The sequence below is a fragment of the Sminthopsis crassicaudata genome, chromosome 1 (genome assembly GCF_048593235.1).
Source record: "Sminthopsis crassicaudata isolate SCR6 chromosome 1, ASM4859323v1, whole genome shotgun sequence".
Lineage (NCBI taxonomy): Eukaryota > Metazoa > Chordata > Mammalia > Dasyuromorphia > Dasyuridae > Sminthopsis > Sminthopsis crassicaudata.
Genome location: NC_133617.1, coordinates 64493401 through 64516417, shown reverse-complemented (window position 1 = coordinate 64516417; position 23017 = coordinate 64493401). Strand labels below are relative to the sequence as shown.

General features: G+C 35.2%; 1 protein-coding gene across 5 annotated transcripts in view; it reads left to right on the top strand.

Moving 5' to 3' along the window:
• Positions 1-22181, top strand: part of ZFR2 (zinc finger RNA binding protein 2) — a 124158-nt gene extending 101977 nt beyond the window's left edge. For 3 of the 5 annotated variants that reach the window (XM_074307789.1, XM_074307778.1, XM_074307771.1), the window contains 5 exons: positions 9020-9108; positions 11102-11197; positions 15742-15853; positions 17834-17931; positions 20394-22181. In XM_074307789.1, the coding sequence (XP_074163890.1) occupies positions 9020-9108; positions 11102-11197; positions 15742-15853; positions 17834-17931; positions 20394-20573 (575 nt within the window). In that variant the 3' untranslated portion in view covers positions 20574-22181. Of the gene's footprint in view, positions 1-9019; positions 9109-11101; positions 11561-14605; positions 15028-15741; positions 15854-17833; positions 17932-20393 lie in introns of those variants that run through there. The other 2 variants (XM_074307804.1, XM_074307800.1) reach the window with 2 other exon arrangements.
• Positions 22182-23017: the final 836 nt, after the last annotated feature.

Below are 23017 nucleotides of genomic sequence, written 5' to 3'. Positions count from 1 at the left end.
AATCTGATCAGAAAAAAGAAAGAGGAAAATCAAATTGTTAGTCTTACAAATGAAAAGGGGGATCTTTCCACCAATGAAGAGGAAATTAGAGAAATAATGAGTTACTTTGCCCAACTTTATGCCAATAAATTTGATAACTTAAGTGAAATGGATGACTTCCTCCAAAAATATAGGCTTCCTAGATTAACAGAGGAGGAAATAAATTGCTTAACTAGTCCCATTTCAGAAAAAGAAATAGAACAAGCTATTAATCAACTCCCCAGGAAAAAATCCCCTGGACCAGATGGATTTACATGTGAATTCTACCAAACATTTAAAGAACAATTAGCCCCAATGCTATATAAACTATTTGAAAAAATAGGGAATGAAGGAGTCCTACCAAACTCCTTTTATGACACAGACATGGTACTGATACCTAAACCAGGTCGATCGAAAACTGAGAAAGAAAATTATAGACCATCTTCCAGAGGAGGCCATCCCTGGTCTCATGAGCTATAAAGTACCTTCTCCTTTGAGATTTACCTTCAGGAAAGGGACCTGTATGTGCCAAAATGTTTGTGGCAGCCCTTTTCGTAGTGGCTAGAAACTGGAAGATGAATGGATGTCCATCAGTTGGAGAATGGTTGGGTAAATTATGGTATATGAAGGTTATGGAATATTATTGCTCTGTAAGAAATGACCAGCAGAAGGAATACAGAGAGGCCTGGAGAGACTTACATGAACTGATGCTGAGTGAAATGAGCAGAACCAGGAGATCATTATACACTTCAACAACAATACTGTACGAAGACATATTCTGATTGAAGTGGATACCTTCAACATAAAGAAGATCCAATTCATTTCCAGTTGATCAATGATGGACAGAAATAACTACACCCAGAGAAGGAACACTGGGAAGTGAATGTAAATTGTTAGCACTACTGTCTATCTATCCAGGTTACTTATACATTCGGAATCTAATAATTAATGTGCAACAAGAAAATGGTATTTACACACATATATTGTATCTAGGTTATACTATAACACATTTAATATGTATGGGATTGCCTGTCATCTAGGGGAGGGAGTACTGGGAGGGAGGGAAAAATTTGGAAAAATGAATTCAAGGGATAATGTTGTAAAAAAATATTCATGCATATGTACTGTCAAAAATTATAATTATAAAATTAATAATAAAAAAAGAGATTTAAAAAAAAAAAAAGAAAATTATAGACCAATTTCCTTAATGAATATTGATGCTAAAATCTTAAGTAAGATATTAGCAAATAGACTTCACAAAATCATCCCCAGGATAATACACTATGACCAAGTGGGATTTATACCAGGAATGCAGGGCTGGTTTAATATTAGGAAAACTATTAGTATAGTTGACCATATTAATAATCAAATTAATAAAAACCATATGATCATCTCAATAGATGCAGAAAAAGCATTTGATAAAATCCAACATCCATTCCTACTAAAAACTCTTGAGAGTATAGGAATAAATGGATTATTCCTTAGAATAATCAGGAGCATATATTTAAGACCGTCAGTAAGCATAATATGCAATAGAAATAAACTGCAACCTTTCCCAGTAAGATCAGGAGTGAAACAAGGTTGCCCACTATCACCATTACTATTCAATATAGTACTAGAAACTCTAGCCTCGGCAATAAGAGCCGAGAAAGAGATTCAAGGAATTAGAGTAGGAAATGAGGAAATCAAACTATCACTCTTTGCAGATGACATGATGGTATACTTAGAGAACCCCAAAGACTCTGCTAAAAAGCTATTAGAAATAATTCAGAACTTTAGCAAAGTGGCAGGATACAAAATAAATCCACATAAATCCTCAGCATTCTTATATATCACCAACAAAATGCAACAGCAAGAGATACAAAGAGAAATTCCATTCCAAACAAATGTTGAGAGTATAAAGTATTTGGGAATCCATCTACCAAAGAATAGTCAGGAATTATATGAGAAAAATTACAAAACACTTGCCACAAAAATAAAGTCAGATTTAAATAATTGGAAAGACATTCAGTGTTCTTGGATAGGCCGAGCGAATATAATAAAGATGACAATACTCCCCAAACTAATCTATTTATTTAGTGCTATACCAATCAGACTCCCAAGAAACTATTTTAATGACCTAGAAAAAATAACAACAAAATTCATATGGAAGAATAAAAGGTCGAGAATTGCAAGGGAACTAATGAAAAAAAAAAAGTCAGAGGAGGGTGGTCTAAGTGTACCTGATCTAAAGCTATATTATATAGCAGCAGTCACCAAAACCATTTGGTACTGGCTAAGAAATAGAACGGTAGATCAGTGGAACAGATTAGATACAAAGGACAAAAAAGGGTACATCTATAGCAATCTAATCTTTGACAAAACCAAAGATACCAACACTAGGGACAAAAATTCATTATTCGGAAGAAACTGTTGGGAAAACTGGAAATTAGTATGGCAGAAATTAGATATGGATCCACACTTAACACCATATACCAAGATAAGATCAAAATGGGTCCATGATTTAGGCATAAAGAATGAGATCATAAATAGATTAGAGGAACAGAGAATAGTCTACCTATCAGACCTGTGGAGGAGGAAGGACTTTATGACCAGAGGAGAATTAGAGATCATCATCACAAAATAGAAGATTTTGATTACATCATACTAAAAAGTTTATGTACAAACAATACTAATGCAAACAAGATTAGAAGGGAAGTAACAAATTGGGAAAATATTTTTAAAAGTAAAGGTTCTGACAAAGGTCTCATTTCCAAAATATATAGAGAACTGACCCTGATTTATAGGAAACCAAACCATTCTCCAATTGATAAATGGTCAAAGGATATGAACAGACAATTCTCAGATGATGAAAGTGAAACTATTTCCACTCATATGAAAGAGTGTTCCAAATCACTACTGATCAGAGAAATTCAAATTAAGACAACTCTGAGATACCACTACACACCTGTCAGATTGGCTAAGATGACAGGAACAAATAATGATGAATGTTGGAGGGGATGTGGGAAAACTGGGACACTGATACATTGTTGGTGGAGTTGTGAAAGAATCCAGCCATTCTGGAGAGCAATTTGGAACTACGCCCAAAAAGTTGTCAAACTGTGCATACCCTTTGACCCAGCATTGCTGTTATTGGGATTATATCCCAAAGATTAGCTAAAGAGGGGAAAGGGACCTGTGTGTGCCAAAATGTTTGTGGCAGCTCTTTTTGTTGTAGCTAGAAACTGGAAGTTGAATGGATGTCCATCAATTGGAGAATGGTTGGGTAAATTGTGGTATATGAAGGTTATGGAATATTATTGCTCTGTAAGAAATGACCAGCAGGAGGAATACAGAGAGGCTTGGAGAGACTTAAATCAACTGTTGCTGAGTGAAATGAGCAGAACCAGAAGATCACTATACACTTCAACAACCATACTGTATGAGGATGTATTCTGATGGAAGTGGAAATCTTCAACATAAAGAAGATCCAACTCACTTCCAGTTGATCAATGATGGACAGAAATAACCATACCCAGAGAAGGAACACTGGGAAGCGAATGTAAATTGTTAGCACTACTGTCTATCTACCCAGGTTACTTATACCTTCGGAAGCTAATAATTAATGTGCAACAAGAAAATGGTATTTACACACATATATTGTATCTAGGTTATATTGTAACACATGTAAAATGTATGGGATTACCTGCCATCAGGGGGAGGGAGTGGAGGGAGGGAGGGGATAATTTGGAAAAATGAATTTAAAAAATTGTCTTTATATGTAATTAGAAAAAAATAAAGTGATTGTCTCAAAAAAATATTTGTAGCACCTCTTTTTGTGGTATCTAAGAATTGGAAATCAAAGGGATGCCCATCATTTGGGGAGTGACTAAACAAACATGATTGTAATGGAATATTATTGTGCTATAATAAATGACTAGCAGGGCAATTTCAGAAAAATCTGGAAAGATCTGGATAGAGAACTGATACTGATTGAATTTAGACTGAATCAGCATGCTATTTTTCACATCCTTTCATTTTTTCTTAATTTGAGTCTTTTTTTACAAAATGACTACAATGGAAATGTATCTCAAAGAGAGAGCAAGTGAAGAAGTGAGGAGGGATAGAATTTCAAAACTTTAAATAATATGCTTAAAAATGGGAAAAAATAAATTTACCCATTCTCATCCATTTAAGTTCACTGACATCCAACATATTGATGTTTAATCTTTCCATCTCTTGTTTGACCACATCCAGGTGCTTTGGTTCATATTCTAGGTTCTCAATTCTACGTTCCTATGCAATATTAATTTTTATAACATCACACTTTTCTTTTGTCACCAGTTGCTACTTGGAATTGTCTCCCACTCTTCCCTAGTAGTGTGTTGAACACCTTCTGACCCAAGGGGCTCATCTTCTGATGTTATATCTTTTATCATTTTAATACTATCCATGAGGTTTTCTTGGTAAAGACACTGGAGTGCGTTGTCATTTCCTTCTCTAGTGTATAACCTTTTGTCAGAATTCTCCACTATGACCTGTCTATCTTGGGTAACCTTGCACAGGATGGTTTGTAGTTTCATTGAGCTAGACAAGCCTCTCTGACATGACAAGGCAGTGATCCAGAAGAAGTTATAGTGAAGTTATCAAATATCAAAGTGTACTTTGATTTAGTTTTGAGAAACTTGTCCAATTCTTTGTAGTATTCCTCTTCATTCTCTTAGGACAGATGCTAGTTGATAAATTACTATTATCTTCATGATGATCTTAAATGAATAAATGAAAAATCTTTTAGTATGTGTTTATTATATATCAGGGATACAGTGTGGAGATGCAAATAGAAAAGTGAGTTGGATTCTTGCTTGTAATTTTTTTTAATTGGAAGAGACAGTACATGTAGGAGAGTTCAAAGGATTAGAGGCAATGTTAAGAGGTTGAATAGCGTTAGGGCAGGTGGTAAGGCCCAGGAGCTGGAGGATGTTATAGAAGGACAAATGTAAAGCCTTGTAGTCTTCCATCTTACCAGAGGGATTGTAGTTGTAGATCCAACCTTGTCCAAGTAGGATGAGCAGCATTGCCCATCCTTCAATGTGGGATGTGAAAGGGTAGAGATTGTGAGGTGTGTGACCCATGTCTATTGGGAAGAGTAGAGGGAGGAGAGTAGCCCTGAAGGCTGCAGTATGGCAGCCTTTGTGGGTTTCTTCCCATAGGAATGGGGTTGAGAAATCAGAATTTACCCCTTCCCTCACTCAGGACAAAAAAAGGAAAAAGGAAGCATTGCCCAAAAGATTTGTGGAAAGAGCTTCCCACAACATTAGCACTTCTATGTTTTCTGGCACCCATTGGGAAATAAAGATTGTTTGGGATGAGGAATGGTTCCTAATGGTATTTTCTTATGTTTGTCATAAACACTTTAAACAAGTTGAGCAAGAAGCCTTTCGTGACATGATTTTTATTATTGCCTTTAAGTTCACAATGAGACCAATTCTGTCAACCTTATTATGGGTTTCTCCAACTTAGTTGTAACTTCCTTTTGGTTTCTGGTTTCCATTTTTTAAAGGATATTAATAGTAATATGGTTCAGTTCTAATAATATATTGATTGGACAAAAGTCTCATTTACAGTAGTAAGAGTTAAGTTAATATTTATTTACAGTCTTAAATTATCCACTTTCTGCTTCATCATTTTCATCCTGGATCCAAAACAGGGTAAACCATTCTGATGCCTGGTTTCAAATTTTTTTTTGTTTTAATAGGTGACATTTTTAGTAGCAAAATTCTTTTCCTTTCTTTCCTAATTCTGATAAGCTATATAGATGTTAGAATTTCTTTCAGCAGAATTCAGGTGTCATCAAAATATTTGAAGACCTGGAAGCAAAATAGGTACTTATGCCTTGGGGAATGATTAGACATGAACTTAGTGGAATCTTATCACTCCAGAAAAAGTGATGAATATGAAGAATAAAGAAGCATGAGAAGACTTAGGTGAACTGATGCTTAACAAAGTGATCAAAACCAAGAAAAAATATACACAGTGGATTACATCCATGTAAATGAAAAAAAGTAGCACTGTGTAATTATAATGACTGAGTCTGATCCCTAAATAGAGATGGGAAACTGCACTTTCCTTGTTTTTAGTAGTGTGGACCAAAGATGTGGAACATTCTTGCCAGACTTGTTTGCTATGCCTATTAGTTTTGCTGAATTGCTTCTCCCACTCTTTTAAAAAAATTTTCGTTATAAGGGATGGCTTCCTAGGAATGGACTAAAGTAGGGATATATTTGGAAATGAATGTGATTTAAAGACAAAAGATATCAATACATTTTTAAGCCCTCAATAGAAGTTAATTTGAGATTACCCAGTCAGTGCCTTAAAGGTGACATGGAAAAAGTCCATCAGTAGTAATGAAGACCTGGATTTAAATCCTTCCTCTTTAACTTCATAGCTTTGTGATCATGAACAGGTCATTTAATTTTTCTGAACCTCTCACCTATAAAATAAGAATAATGATTTCCTGTACCAAAATAAAAAAGCTGCATGAGTAGTAGGTAGAAAGCTGGCCTTGAAAATATGAAGACTTGGGTTCAAATCTTGCCTCTGTCATATATTAGCTCTGTAACCCTGGCATTATTCTCCAGATGAGTCAAACTTGAGCCCCCAAAACTCCCAAGTACTACCAAAATAGATTAAAACATAATTGAAAAGTGTTTAATATAATAACTAAAAAATATAATAAAACAATGTTCATTTGTAGTTTTCTAAATCAATATGCTACCGCAGGGATTTGTTTCTATTTGAATTAGACATCACTGGTAGACAACTCTCTAAGACCAAGTTGCATAAATGGTGCTAATTTGCCTTGGTAAAGTTTCCTCCCCCAGAATTCCCTCTTTCAATGAAGCCATAGGTCTGGTCCCTTTACCAGCCACTTTCCCTAACAACAAGAGTTCTTGTTATGCCCAAATGAGATGATTATCGTAAAGTATTTTATGAGTTGTAAACAATTTCACAAATGTCATTTTTTTGATGGATTGTTGGTTTGGTATTTTAATACCATTGGGTATTATTTCCTGTGAAACCAAATATTAAAAAAATGTTCAGCATTTTGTCCAGCAAACAGTTCTTGTGAGCTAGTAAGACAGTATAGATATTTGGATTGGAAAAAAAATATTAGAACCACTTATTTAGAATATTTGGATTACTAAGTTTGGATGTATTTGGATGAAATTTACATTTGTACTATTTATTCTGTTCCTAACACCTTTGCCCCTAAAAAGGAGGTATCTAAAATGATTAACCTTGTAATTTAAGAAACTATTTAGTCACAAAACAGTAAAGACTAATGGACAAGAAAACCACTGGTACCTGCATTTACAAATGCAAGTGTATATTACAAATGATTTTTTGCTATTCTATTACACTAATAGAGTCTATATTGTAAATAGCTAAGTGTAATGAGACTATATTTCCTCAAATTTGTTTTAGCTCAGACTGAGCCCCACTAATCTTTTCTGGGTTAGAGAGGTTTTATTGTTGTGCCCTTGTCTAGAATGTTCTCCCTACACTTTCCTATCTATTAGACTTCCTAGTTTCCTCAGAAGAGTGTCAACTCTTAATAAGAAACTTTTCTTGATCTCTTTGGCTAAGTCTCCCTTTCTCCTCAAAATATTTTGTATTTCATTATTTGTATTATGTATTTTTTATCTCCCATCCTCTCCTCAATACCACTTAAGCAGCTTTTTGAGGGCAGGATCATTTTGTTTGTTTCAGATCTTTTCCATTTTTTGCCAGGTTATCATGTGTAAAATAAGTGCATTGAGTCTCTGAGGTTTCTTCTAATTCTAGGTCAATGATCTTGATTCGGTGCTAGTGGTAGTGAAGAGATGTGAGAATTGAGGTGGGGAATCTCCTCTGGTCTGCACAGGTCCATTGTGAAAGAATTTGCAAACCTGAAAAGTCTGAATGGCAGAAAAGGGAAGTTAATTGTTCACTAAGAAGAAGGCTTTCTTAGTGAACAAAATTCCTAATGAAGAATTTGGCAAAGGTGTGTTAACAGACCCCTGGTTATATGGGCAAAATATTGGCCTGGGGCTGGGAGCTGTCTGGACTAATCAATAAAGGACCATCAGACAGAAATCTCCAATTGAATAAAATCGAAGGCTTTTCCCAGAGTCCGGGAACCCCCTGAAAAGGATCGGGACCACCCCCAAAAGATTTCAGTTTCAATGGAGGGTGATTTGACCAAGATCTCCAATTGAATGAAGCCACTTAACTTGGGAAGGGCTTGCCTGGGAAGGGAAACTTTTCTCAGGGGAGATCCTGAGACCCCAATCTTGCTTCTTTTACAGATTAAAGGGGACACTGTTTCAGGGTTCACCCCCATCAATCTTAAGTGTTGAGTCTGGCTATGTAACAATGTCTGACCCTGAAATGACTTCCACACCCATGACTAGTCATTTCTTATATGTTAAAATGTTTAATCTCTTGTGATATTTAATGCTTACCATATCTATATCCTCCCAGCTCTCTTCTCAAAGAAAATGTTTATAGGACTTGGGTCAATTTTGGTCACTCTTTTTTCTTACCAGAGTCAGAAATAGAAGATGAACTGTTCAGGAATGAGGTCTCATGTTTTTGTTTTTTTGTTTTTATTTGTTGCCATGGCCAAAGAATTCATCTTTGATTGCCAGCCTATTTAGTGATGAGCTTCTTTGAATTTTACCAAGCAGATACTACTAGCAAAACAGATATAGTCTTTTTCTGACTCTATTTAGAGCCTTTCTGTCATGCTGCAAGTCTGTGTGCCAATCTGTATAACCTTCAAGAACACAAGGTTACTTCCATACCATATTGAGTCATTTTCATAAGATTTTAATGCTTTATGGATTATTAACTTGAGGTCTAAGCTAAAGAAGTCCAGCATAAGTTTGTGATAAAGATGGAAATTATCACTGTTCTTCCAAAAAAAAAATCTGTCTGCTAATACATGATTTTGTTTTTGTTTTTCTTTTGTGAAAAACAGAAGAGTCTCGGCCTGATCCTATAGATGTCTTGAGTCAACAAAAATGTCTGGAGTCATTGGCTGCTCTTCGCCATGCCAAGTGGTTCCAGGTAAATGTTTTCTAAGTAGCTGTGAATAATGAATAGGTTAATTCACAACTTTTATTTCTGCTTGAAAGAAGAAAGAAAAGGGAGGAAGGTGATAGTCTTGCTGTCCTGTTGGACAGGTAAGTTCCCTGCTGCAATTATTTGGAAGAGTGATTAGACTTGTCTGAGCTTCAAAACAAGGATTATTAAGATGAAATTATATGAAGGCATATTTTGTCTCATTGTATTAATGTCATTCTAACAAAATTAGCTGGACACTTTCTTTAAAAAATAGAATGAACTCCCACTTAGGAATAATGGATTCCCTTGCCCTTGGGCTCTTCAAGTAGTATCTGAGTAATGCACTTGGAAGGGCTACTATAGAAGTGTTCCAGCTCAATTTTGATTCAGGCTTGGTGGACCTATTTTACCTTCATTTATCATCTCTGGGTCTAAGTTTTTTCATTTGTAAAAGGAAAAGGTTTGGACTCAAAGACTTTCAGTGTCCCTTTGATCAATGAAATTCTTTGTTGGTGGTGGTGCAGTGTTCAGAGAGCTGGCCTGGAGTCAGAAAGATTTCTCTCCCTGGACTCAGATCCAACCTCAGACACTCACTAGCTGGGTGACCCTGGGCAAGTCACTCTACTTGTTTGCTTTGGTTTTCTCTTTTGTAAAATGAGCTGGAGAAGGAAATGGCGATCCATTTTACTATCTTCACCAAGAAAACTCCACATGGGATCATAAAGAGCCACACATGACTGAAAAGACTAATATTCCTTTCATTTCTGAAATTCTATGGTAGCTTCTAGCAGTATGGCCATTAGGAATTCAGAAATGCCTATTTTTAACACTATGCATTGATTTAAATTTATCATACAGTCTTAAACATTAAGAAATAAGTCTTATTTCTATAAATGTACCACTAGAGATCTCCTTTTTAGGAGGATAGTGTACTATTGTCTGACCTAAGAGCACAGACAAGGAATCAAGAAAGCAGAGTTTGTGTTCTGGCCTTTCTTCTTAATAGCCTTGTGATCTGGGGAAAGTCACTTCACTTCTATAAGGCTGTTTTTTTCTCCTTGGTAGACAGAGGTAGTTGGGTTAGAAATACTTTTAATGTTTCTTCGAAATCTAACAGGCAATGAACCATTGAGCAAATGATTTACTTAACATTAATACAATGATCCAAAATGTGTCTTCATATAATTTCATCTTAATAAATACATCTCTCTTAGCCTTGGTTTCCTTATCAGAGAATGTGGTAAGAATTGTGTGAGGTACATGTGAAAGGGCTTTTCACAATGAAGGATCATCCATAACATATCATCAGTCCATCAACAAGTATTCCTTAAGCTTTGTGCTAGATATTATACAGTATGAAGTGAACCTAGAGCTAGTTTTGGAGTCAGAAGGATCCTAGAAGGTGGGGTAGGTTCGGCTTTCAGTCCACTTGTAAAACAGTTTAGTTTAATGTTTGGAGTACTGGATTGGAATCAGGGAGACCTGAGACACATCCTTCGTCATTTACTACTTTATTACCTCTATAACTCTGGGTAAGACATTTAACCTCTTAGCCTCAATCTTTTCATTTGTAAAATGATAATAATAATAGCAACTTCAGGGTTAATGTGAGAATCAAATGAAATAATACCAAAAAGTGCTTTTGCGGAGTTTAAGCATGAGTGATACTGATGATGGTAGTGGTGGTGGTGATGGATTGGGCTTCTTGATAGTCACTTTCTGTGTCTTAAGAAACTAAGACTATAAGTTGCAAAGCAGATGCTGATATGTTCTGGGAAAAGAAGTTTTCTTAATGAGAACTCATTATACCAATGAAATCACAGATCTGGTCCAGAGGTTCTGTTCTAACAGATGTTTAGGACTGCTTTTCAGAGGCTCTTTTTTCATGCACATTAAAGTTTAACAAATGGGAAGTTTCTTATAAGATCATTTAGGAAATGTTTTCTTTTATGGGTTTGTTTTCTATAAGCAAACATTATTGTTTCTTTCCCCAAAGGCCAGAGCTAATGGTCTGCAGTCATGTGTGATTGTTATCAGGGTTCTTCGAGATCTGTGTCAGCGTGTGCCAACATGGGGGGCCCTATCAGACTGGGTAAGGAAATTAAAACTGAAATTCATTTTAAATTCTGTTGTCATTCTAAAGTTAATTTATTCCACTGACAAGAACTCCCCAATATCAGCATAAGAGTCTAGATTTCTATTGGAACAGAAATTTTCTTCTTACTTTTTACTTCAAGTAAATATTATTGTGTCTTTATCAGTTTCTTTATGTTTTTTCTTGTTATTTTGCTCTCTCTTTACCTCTAGGGTGCTTTTAAAAACATGGCTGTGTCTGCCTTAGTATTTCTATATTTCTTAGACCAAGCTAGTAACCAACTTCCTAAGAAAAAGTCCCCAGGACCAGATGGATTTACATGTGAATTCTACCAAACATTTAAAGAACAACTAACTCCAATGCTATGTAAACTATGTGAAAAAATAGGGATTGAAGGAGTCCTACCAAATTCCTTCTATGACACAGACATGGTACTGATACCTAAACCAGGTAGATCGAAAACTGAGAAAGAAAACTATAGACCAATTTCCTTAATGAATATAGATGCTAAAATTTTAAATAAGATATTAGCAAATAGACTTCAGAAAATCATCCCCAGGATAATACACTATGACCAAGTGGGATTTATACCAGGAATGCAGGGCTGGTTTAATATTAGGAAAACTATTAGTATAGTTGACCATATTAATAATCAAATTAATAAAAACCATATGATCATCTCAATAGATGCAGAAAAAGCATTTGATAAAATCCAACATCCATTCCTACTAAAAACGCTTGAGAGTATAGGAATAAATGGACTATTCCTTAAAATAATAAGGAGCATATATTTTAAACCTTCAGTAAACATCATATGTAATGGCGATAAACTAGAACCTTTCCCTATAAGATCAGGAGTGAAACAAGGTTGTCCACTATCACCATTACTTTTCAATATAGTACTAGAAACTCTAGCCTCAGCAATAAGAGCCGAGAAAGAGATTCAAGGAATTAGAGTAGGAAATGAGGAAATCAAACTATCACTCTTTGCAGATGACATGATGGTATACTTAGAGAACCCCAAAGATTCTGCTAAAAAGCTAATAGAAATAATTCAGAATTTTAGCAAAGTTGCAGGATACAAAATAAATCCACATAAATCCACAGCATTTTTATACATTACCAACATAATCCAACAGCAAGAGATACAAAGAGAAATTCCATTCAAAATAACGGTCGATAGTATAAAATATTTGGGAATATATCTACCAAAGGAGAGTCAGGAATTATATGAGCAAAATTACAAAACACTTGCCACAAAAATAAAGTCTAGATTTAAATAATTGGAAAGATATTCAGTGCTCTTGGATAGGCCGAGCAAATATAATTAAGATGACAATACTCCCTAAACTAATCTATTTATTTAATGCTATACCAATCAGACTTCCAAGAAACTATTTTGATAACCTAGAAAAAATAACAACAGAATTCATATGGAACAACAAAAGGTCGAGAATTTCAAGGGAAGTAATGAAAAAAAAAATTAAGTGAAGGTGGTCTAGCTGTACCTGATCTAGAACTGTATTATAAAGCAACAGTCACCAAAGCCATTTGGTATTGGCTAAGAAATAGACTAGTTGATCAGTGGCATAGGTTAGGTTCACAGGGCAAGATAGTGAATAAAAATAGCAATCTAGTGTTTGACAAACCTAAAGATCCCAAATTTTGGGATAAGAATTCATTATTTGACAAAAACTGCTGGGAAAACTGGAAATTAGTATGGCAGAAACTAGGCATGGATCCACATTTAACACCACATACTAAGATTAGATCAAAATGGGTCCAAGATTTAGGCATAAAGAATGAAATCATAAATAAATTGGAGGAACATGGGATGGTTTACCTCTCAGACTTGTGGAGGAGGAAGGAGTTTGTGTCCAAGGGAGAACTAGAGACCATTATTGATCACAAAATAGAAAATTTTGATTACACCAAATTAAAAAGTTTCTGCAGAAACAAAACTAATGCAAACAAGATTAGAAGGGAAGTAACAAATTGGGAAAAAATTTTTACAGTTAAAGGTTCTGATAAACGCCTCATCTCCAAAATATACAGAGAATTGACTTTAATTTATAAGAAATCAAGCCATTCTCCAATTGATAAATGGTCAAAGGATATGAACAGACAATTCTCAGATGATGAAATTAAACTATTTCCGCTCATATGAAAGAGTGTTCCAAATCACTACTGATCAGAGAAATGCAAATTAAGACAAGTCTGAGATACCACTACACACCTGTCAGATTGGCTAAGATGACAGGAACAAATAATGATGAATGTTGGAAGGGCTGTGGGAAAACTGGGACACTGATGCATTGTTGGTGGAGTTGTGAAAGAATCCAACCATTCTGGAGAGCAATCTGGAATTATGCCCAAAAAGTTATCAAAATGTGCATACCCTTTGACCCAGCCATACTACTACTGGGCTTATATCCCAAGGAAATACTAAAGAAGGGAAAGGGACCTATATGTGCCAAAATGTTTGTGGCAGCCCTTTTCATAGTGGCTAGAAGCTGGAAGATGAATGGATGCCCATCAATTGGAGAATGGTTGGGTAAATTACGGTATATGAATGTTATGGAATATTATTGTTCTGTAAGAAATGACTAATAGGAGAAATACAGAGAGGCTTGGAGAGACTTACATCAACTGATGCTGAGTGAAACGAGCAGAACCAGAAGATCATTATACACTTCAACAATGATACTGTACGAGGATGTATGCTGATGGAAGTGGATTTCTTCAACATAGAGAAGAGCTAATCCAATTCCAATTGATTAATGATGGACAGAATCAGCTACATCCAGAAAAGGAACACTGAGCAATGAGTTTAAACTGTTATTTTTACCTTCTGAATCCAATTCTTCCTGTGCAACAAGAAATTCGGTTCTACACACATATATTGTATCTAGAATATATTGTAATATATTTAACATGTATAAGACTGCCTGCCATCTGGGGGAGGGGGTTGGGGGAGGAAGGGAAAAAATCTGAATAGAAGTAAGTGCAAGGGATAATGTAAAAAATTACCCATGCATATGTACTGTCAAAAAAAAGTTATAATTATAAAATTAAATAAAAAAACCCAAAAAAAGTGTTTCTATATTTCTGTTGCAATCTAGGATGTAGTTAATTTGATTAATTTTTATGTTTTATGGTCTTTTTATATATTTTTTATGTTTCATGGATTTTTCTGTTAGTTTCTTAGTATAGTTACAAAAGATGGCTCCAAACAATCATTGGTTTTTAAAAAATTTTTTGTTGGAGATAGGGTATTTTGAATTCAATAGGAAAATAAGTAATTCCCTTTTGATTCTTGGTAGTTCTAAAATAAGATTGGAACATGTTTGCTTAATAGTTTGTTTAAACTGTTATAATAAAGATAATACTTTTTATTTCCATCAGGAAATATTATCTGGAGTTTAGGATGGAGGGAAAGTGCTCTTTGAACTCGGAATTTTTATTTTTTATAACTATATTTTAATATCCAGCCTTTTACACAGACTGGACCATGTAAGTCACTTAACTTCTTAATATCTTTTAGTGGGAAACTCTCTAAAGCTTTAAGTGGTTGAGGTTTTGACCTGCATTGGTAATAAAAATTTCTTCTCCAGGAAGAGAACATTTCCTTCCTCTAGAGAAATCAGAGGTCTAATACCTCTCCTTCCTGTCTTTAGCATTTACAAGGCTCTTTGCATCTGTTGGACAATGCTAGTAACTTTTCACAACAACCCTGTGAGATTGGTAGCACCAATATCATTATGCCAATTTTGTAAATGAGGAAACTGAGACTCAGAGAGATGAAATAATTGTTAGAAATTACAGGGGTGATAGAGCCTCCTTTTCTTGGGTTTTGGAATCAATGCCTTTTTTTTTTTTTTTTTTTTTTTTTTGCTAAGGCAATTGGGGTTAAGTGACTTGCCCAGTCAGGGCAAGGAAGTATTAAGTGTAAATGACTGAAGCCAAATTTGAACTCAGGTTCTTCTGACTCCAAGGCTGGTGCTCTCTTTATTACACCAATTAGCTGCCCTTTGGATCCAGTACTTTTATTCCTAAGTCACAACTGCATCTTCTGTTCATGAGGATTACCTCAGAAACTAGGGTTGTCTATGAATGATCTCATGGCCATAGTCATGATTGTTTGACTATATGGTACTTATAGTCATAGCTCTGACTGCTTCTGGCTACTGTTTAAAGGAGAATACTAGTAGTCACTGAGAAATAATTTTGTTGGTGGCTATCTACCAAGACCTGTATTACTGCTGAAATTCCATTTCAGCATTGGCCATTTTATACCAGGGCCAGCAAAAAACCCTTTCAAACTTTCATCTCATTGTAAACAGAATTGTTAAATTCCTGGGTTCATTTTTTTTCTGTGCAGAAAGAGTTCAAAGTGAATTGAAGCAAAGAAGTATAGAGTCTAAGGCAGTAGCAAAATACCCCAATTAATGGAGGGGTTTGTTGATGCTCTCTCTCTTCAACCGTAATTAGCATTTTTATATTCTCTCCTGTTCTTTCTCTCCCTTCCTCTCTCTCTATAGGCAATAGAGCTTCTGGTGGAAAAGGCTTTGAGCAGTGCATCAGGGCCTCTACGTCCAGGAGATGCCATGAGACGTGTGCTGGAATGTGTAGCCACAGGAACACTACTGATAGGTCAGTGTGTGGTTGGGCTGAAGCCTTATAGTCAGTCACCCCCCCTAGTATGGATGAGGAGCATCTGCTGGATATTGAGGGGTTATAGAGAAATATAACAGGGTCTCACTTTTCAGATGTTTTTGGGGAACAAACCCTCCCACATAAAGTTACTTTCCATTAAAAAAATTGTTTCTAAGGATGTGCAATAATTTTCCTGAAGTGTTCTCTTTATTTCCCTCCACTTTTAAAATAAACCATATTGAACAGAGAGGCAAATAGTGTATTAGAAAGATCTCTGGATTTGGAGTCAGAGGACTTGAGTTTGAATCTCAGCTGTGCTACATACCCTTAATTTATACAAACTTGGGCAAGGAATTTCTCTCTGTGACCCTCCACACATAGCTGCTAAAGTGAATTTTTCTAAAATCCAAGTCTTACAATGCAGTTCACCTTCCCAGTAAGCTACACTGACTCCTTATTGTCTCTAGAATAAAACTCCTCTGTTTGGCATTTAAAGCCCTTCTATCCAAACCATCCTTTCCAGACTTATTACATATTCCTTCCCTTCACAAATCCTTTGATCTGACCAAACTGGCCATCTTATTGAAGGACAGATGAAATGTGACATTTCATTTCTCATTTGCTTGCATTTGTCCCATCCCTGAAGTGTACTCCCTTCTTACTCCTAAGTTTAGAATTCGTAGATTTATTTAAGCCAACAGGGACTATTTCATCAAATGAGATAATATTGGTAAAGTTCTTAGCACAGTGCTTGGCTCATGTAGGCATTATGTAAATGTTTCTTTCCTTTTCCTTATTTTCTTCATCTTTATTTTTGTGTCCCTAATACTGTCACATATAACACACTTATTTATTTATTAAGAAACATAGAGCCATTCACTACTTCTGTGCCAAAGGTTGTATCCTGTAGAACTTTTTGAGTTTTTAATGGCTGCTTTAAAAAAATGTTTTCTGTTTACTTTTCTCACTCTTAGGCCATTATCAGTTGTCAAGGAAGTTGCTACTGTCAGTGGGCCTTTTTGGCAGAAGTATTTTCCCACTCCTTGCATAAAATGCAGAAGTGGAAATACACACACATACACACACACACACACACACACACACACACACACACTTCTAATTCTTTATTCTTAGTGGCTATTGGCTAGGAAGCCAGGCAACCAAACTTGTTAGAATTGTATTAAGAGAGTTTATTCTTGTTTGATATTGTGAATAGGGATTTGAAGGGACATTGTTGAAGTACTATTAGCTTTGTTGAATAGATTCTACCTATTCTGCAAATATTTTTGCTCTTCAAATCAGCTTCTCAGATCCCTTTTGTTGGATTCTTTGTTTACTTTAGTTATTACCTAGTTAGTTGAATTTGCTAGAAAGATGGCTTTGAAATTTTGTAATATTTTGTGGATTAATAATATCATTGTTGTGAGTATTGTTTACCTAATCACAGATAGCTAATGTCCCTCTATACCTCATTCTGTGTAATTTTTGTCCGTGCCATTCTATAAATCCTACAACCATTAAAACTCAAAAAGTCTTACAGGTTGGGACCATTCAACATACAAATAAATAGTCCTTTGTACCTCAGTCATTCAGTCAGTAAGCAAGACCTTGCAATTTCTGAGAGGTTCTAAGAATTACTTTTGTCTATCCTCTTTTTTAGCAATAAGTTAAACTTTTCAAAACCTAGTGAAACATTGTTTTTTTTTAGTAGCAATTGTGAATGAGTTAGAAACTTTAATATCTACCTTTTAAAACAATAACAACAAAATATCTCACAGTGTAAACAATGATAGCAGGTACCTCCAAAGATTAACATTAAAAACAATTCTCAGTGATTTTAGGGAAAGTCAATCGATGTCAATACTTCTTGACCCTTTAGCTGAAAGATTCTTTATACACCAACCATTTGTATGGGGGTTGGAGGAATTTGTTATTTATGTTTGCCCCATTATGTCTCTCAACAATTTCCTTTTTCAGATGGACCAGGACTTCAAGATCCATGTGAGAAAAACCAGATAGATGTGCTGGATGCTATGACAAATCAAGAACGAGAGGATGTCACAGCTAGTGCCCAGGTAGGAGGAAGCAATGCTTCAACATATTTTCTTTGAGAGTCAGCTTATTCATGGCTCAGAGCTTGTAATGTAAATGATTGTATCTGAGATTTGGTTTCTAGAATAGATTCAACATGTAATCTTTTGTTAAGTGCCACTCTTGCACTCAACTACCAATAATCAATCCTGGTTCCTATGTCTAAACAGAGAAACTCTGGTAAATATAATATCAATCTTACCTCTGTTTTAAGGTCTTCAGAAGTCCTCCAGCTGCTATCTTAATACAGATGCGGTTTGAGCACAACAGAGCACCTGAGAGTTTTGGAAAACAAGCTTAGACTTTATTCACATGATTTACACCTCACTCTATGACCTCCTGCACTATCTTGGTATCTTTCCCCAAGACTGAGCTCTAGGTGAAGAAGGTGGAAAAAAAGGTCAAGTCCCTCCTCCTCTGAGCTTATAAAAGGTCTATGAGATGATAGGCACAAGCCAATCGATGATGGAGATTTTAAATCCTGTCCCTGACGCAATTTCAGAGTGATTAGGATTCCCACCATGGCTGGAGGTCCCATCCACGAAGGAAGTTCCTATGTACTCCAATCACATCTTGGGACCTCAAGACCATTGGCCTACTACATCCCAATTGCACTTGCCTGACCTCTCTAATGGACCCTTTTAATCTTTATTGGATTATCATTTAAAACATATATATAGCATTTGTTTCTAATGAATGTTGTTAAATTCTTAGGGATAACTTAGTATATAGGAGGATGCGAGTAGTTTGAAGGATGATTTGCTACAGAGATACGTGGTCAATAAATAAAATATTAAGATCTATTGTCCCTTTCTCCTCCCACTTAGAAAATCAGCTTGGCTTAATAGAAGGGAGTTTTAGGATCAGAAGTCAGAAGCTTAACTCCTGATCCTGAATTTGTTGTGTGACCTTTCTAAACCTGTTTTCTCATCTGTACAGTGAGGTTGGTAATAGTTGGTAATAATAAACTATATATCTTAAAAAGTTGGTATTAGAATAGCATTTTACAAATCTTCAAACTTGAGTATGAGCTTTTATTGGGATTTTATTGTCATCAGCAGGCAAGTATGCCATTGTTTCTTTCAATCACAATCACAAAGATACCATCTAGTGTTTGTCAGGTGACCTGTACTCAGAATGGCAAAGATAATAATTTTTAAAAAATGATTCCCTTTCTTAATGTATTCACCTGTTCCTATTTCTCTCTTGATAAAGAATTTCTCATAGGCTCTCATTTGTGGTTTTAAAGACTAAATTAAAGATTTAGTTCATTCTTATTGTGTAGTTTTGGGGAAGAGAATTAATGCTTTCAAAAAGCTGCCTAGGAAGTCATCAGCACTTGCAATTTAATGAAAAAGAGTACCCTAAATGTTCTTTCTCACCAAAAAAGTCTTTGCTTTAGCCAAGACATCATTGTACTAGGTGCTGGATCCAGTGCCATGTGTAATAAGATGCCCCAGATATGCTCCTTCCCTTCCTGAACTCACAGCTTTGATCACAGATATATATGGGTTATATCATATACTCTTTTTATCTCTACTACATATCTGTTTTTAGGGGAGCAGCTCTTGTAGTACTTATGGCTGGCCAGTGTCATGGCAAAAAGAAAAAAAATTCACTTGTAAATAGGCTAGTAGATCTTTTTTAAAGGAATGTAGAAAATATAGATAGGTGGTCATGGAAGATGCCTGTAAAAATTGCCACCCTCCTCCTCTCCAACAGGGCCTAAAGGAGTCCTATGTACTCCTCAGGATTATAGTATTAGTCTATTAATGTTTAAATTAATAGTATGATTCAGTTAGTTCTAATAGTACTTCTGTCACTATTAGACTTGCAGACATGTTAATTTGCATCTCAGTATTGATGCAGAGCTTATCATTATTGGCCAGAAATAGGAGTGTCTGTTTTTATCAGATTAGAAACAAGGATAGAAGTGAGGAGAGTTCATAAGAACAAGACAAAAGAAAATGTGATTCCTTACTTTTAATTAAAATGGAAGTCAGTTTCTAAAATGGAGTTATTCCTGTTAAAAAAGGTTTTTTTTTACAGGTTTTTTATCTTTTTACCTCCATACTGGGAAATGTGTTTTCTTAGCTTGATGATGTAGTTAGCAAAGTGCCTTGGCCTTAAAATCAGAACATCCAGATTCCATTCTCGGCAATGCAGTTATCTAGGTGACCTTGGACAAAACACTTAGCCTTTTAAATTCAGTGAGCCCATTTATAAAAACATGAGAGGGAGGGAAGGTTGGACTAGATTAGGTTTGAATCTAGGAGTCTTCCCAGCTTTCTCTGAATCTATAAGTAACAACTTGAGTCAAGTCATTTCAGATTTTGCTTGCTGAATAAAATTATAGTGGCCAACTGAAAACTCAGAAAACCAATGTGTAAAGCATGTTCGTAGTCATTTATTTATTTATTTTTGTTTCTTCTTGTTTTTCTCCCAGCATGCTTTACGGATGTTAGCTTTCAGACAAATCCACAAAGTACTAGGAATGGACCCTTTGCCACCACCCAAAAGCAGAGTTGGTTCACGCAGCAAGAAACGGCGAAGAGACGTCAGTGATGCAGTGGAAGGAGAGAGTGAAAGGAAGAAAGAGAGGAAGGAGGATGAAGATGATGCCTGAGCACTTACAACTAAGATAATGTTCATATACAACTTTAATTTTATATGTACATACACATGTGTGCACACGTACTCCTCTACAAATGTGTGTATGTATATATAAGTTGTTGTTTAGTCTATGACATTTGATAATTTTAGTGTTTTCCCCTTGAATAACGTATTATAGATTTGTTTCTCAAATTGTGCTTAAATCATTTTAAAAATTGCATCATTCCAAGATTGCCTTTGGGCAATAGCCCCATTTCATGTTGTCCCTTTCTACTTCTTCCCTGATTCCTGAGGAAACCCTCCCCACAGAAAAATAGATAGAAAGATGCAGGCATATTTTTAAATTCTTGTATTTCTTGAAAGCTTTAAAGATGCATCACAACATTTATAGAGGGAAATACCAGATATTGGTTTTGAACCTTAAAATCATTTCCTTTGGCTGTTCCATCCTCAAACTAGAATGAATGTAGATATACCCGTCTTGGGGTCTGGACAGCAGGAAGAGTGGTTTAGAAGAATCAGGGAGATCATTTAACTCTTCTAAAAGAGAAGAAGAAGAAGAATTAGAAGAAGAAGAAGAAGAATTAGAATTAGAAGAAGGAGAAGGAGAAGGAGAAGGAGGACGACAAAAACAAAACAAACAAAAAACAAAAACAAACTTGTGACAGGTATAGAGCTTTGAGCCAAGAGTCATATAAGGCAAACAAGCCAGTGAAGTATTAACATTTACTTGACATGGGCATTTCTTGCTCTTCATTCAATAAAGTCAACATAAAAAGGAAAACAACTGAAAACATCCAACTTACTTGTTCCTCTTAACTTGTTATCATCTTCACAAGTTATAATGGTCTCTGTTATTGAACTTTGTGAGTGAGAATTTATGAGTTTCTTTTTTGAGAGTACTAAGTGTGTTCCATTAATGGCAGTGATGGTAAAGATCAATGTTACTCTATGAATGGGGGTTGATGATTAAGTGAAAGAGTACATAGTCAGCACTCACTTTAAAAATACCTGTTATTTACTTGAGAACCATTTAACCATAGAAATTTTCCATATACCAATGAGTGCCTTCTAGAGAGAGGTGGCCAAGACTCACATAATGAACAACTTATTTTTAATTTTGATTTGAGGTGAGTTTTTCTTCTATTTTGTTCATTTTATTTATGTTGTACTAACTTCATTCTCATTTTTAATATCATCCAATTCTGAAGCTTTTTTTTTTTCACCGCTCTGAAATAGAAAGGCCAGAGAATTCAGTACTTAGTTGGGCAGCTACCCAGGAAGGCCTTTAAATATGTGTATGTGACAAAATGTCTTTCTGACTTGGTAGAAAGTGGGAAGAAGATTGCAGGTGCTAGTGTTGAGGTGGAACCAAAATAGCAAGGTCAGTGAACTGGGGAGGCCTGTAGCCCCACCCTAATCAGTTTAACCTCTTTCTTTGCAGAGGATTTCTCAATTGGTTGCCTTATGGCACTTACCAAGAAAAAGAACACATTTTATTTAGACAGATGTGCTTTATGGTCACTTGAAAAAATTGTTTTATTTTTCAATGTCTTAAAAGGAGAGCCAATTATGGCTTTAATATTTGAATGTCTTTGTAGTGCTACCTGAAAATTTAAAAATGGAAAAAAATAAAATGAAAATTATGCTTCCATTTTTTTTATATGTTGTCCAGTCTTTTAATTGAAGATATTACATAGAAGAAAAAGTTCTATACCTACATATTATAAGTATGATTTATGCAATATTGCTCTGATCAACATTATTTTTCAGTAATACCATTAATACATTATAATATTTGTGCTGAATCATATATTCTCTCTCTACAACTCTTTCTTGTCGACCTTATCTACTTCCAAAGGTTAAATAATTACCTCTATGAAGCTGACTCCCTAATTTACAATATCCAACCTTATTCTCTTTTTTGAACTATTGTTTCTCACATCAACAACTACCTACTGTATGCCACCACCTGGATACCCTATTATCTCTCAAATTCTTCTTTTCCAAAACTGAATTTGTTATTTTCTTCTCTGATTCATCCTTCAAATCTCCCTGTTTCGGGTAAAGGAACTACAATCAAACATCCAAATAAAAAATCCTGGAGTCATTTTTTACTCTTCTTTCTCATCTCCACATTTAATTGTCAAATTCTATCAATTTTTCAAATTAGATTCTTTTACTAATCACAAAGCCTCCACTGAAGTTCAGACCCTCATTTTTCCTAATTGGTCTTCCTGCTTTTATTATTTCTTCTTTCCATCACTGATACAACTACCAACATAGTTTTCCATGATATTTGTCTGCTAAAAAAATTCAAATGGCTTCTGTTTTGACACTTTGTATTTAATATTTTTGCCTTCCTCAATCAGGTTCAAGCTTATTCTGCTTTATTTCATATTACTTCCACATAATATCTACTTTCCAGCTAAAATGAGTTTCTAATTCTGAGTCACA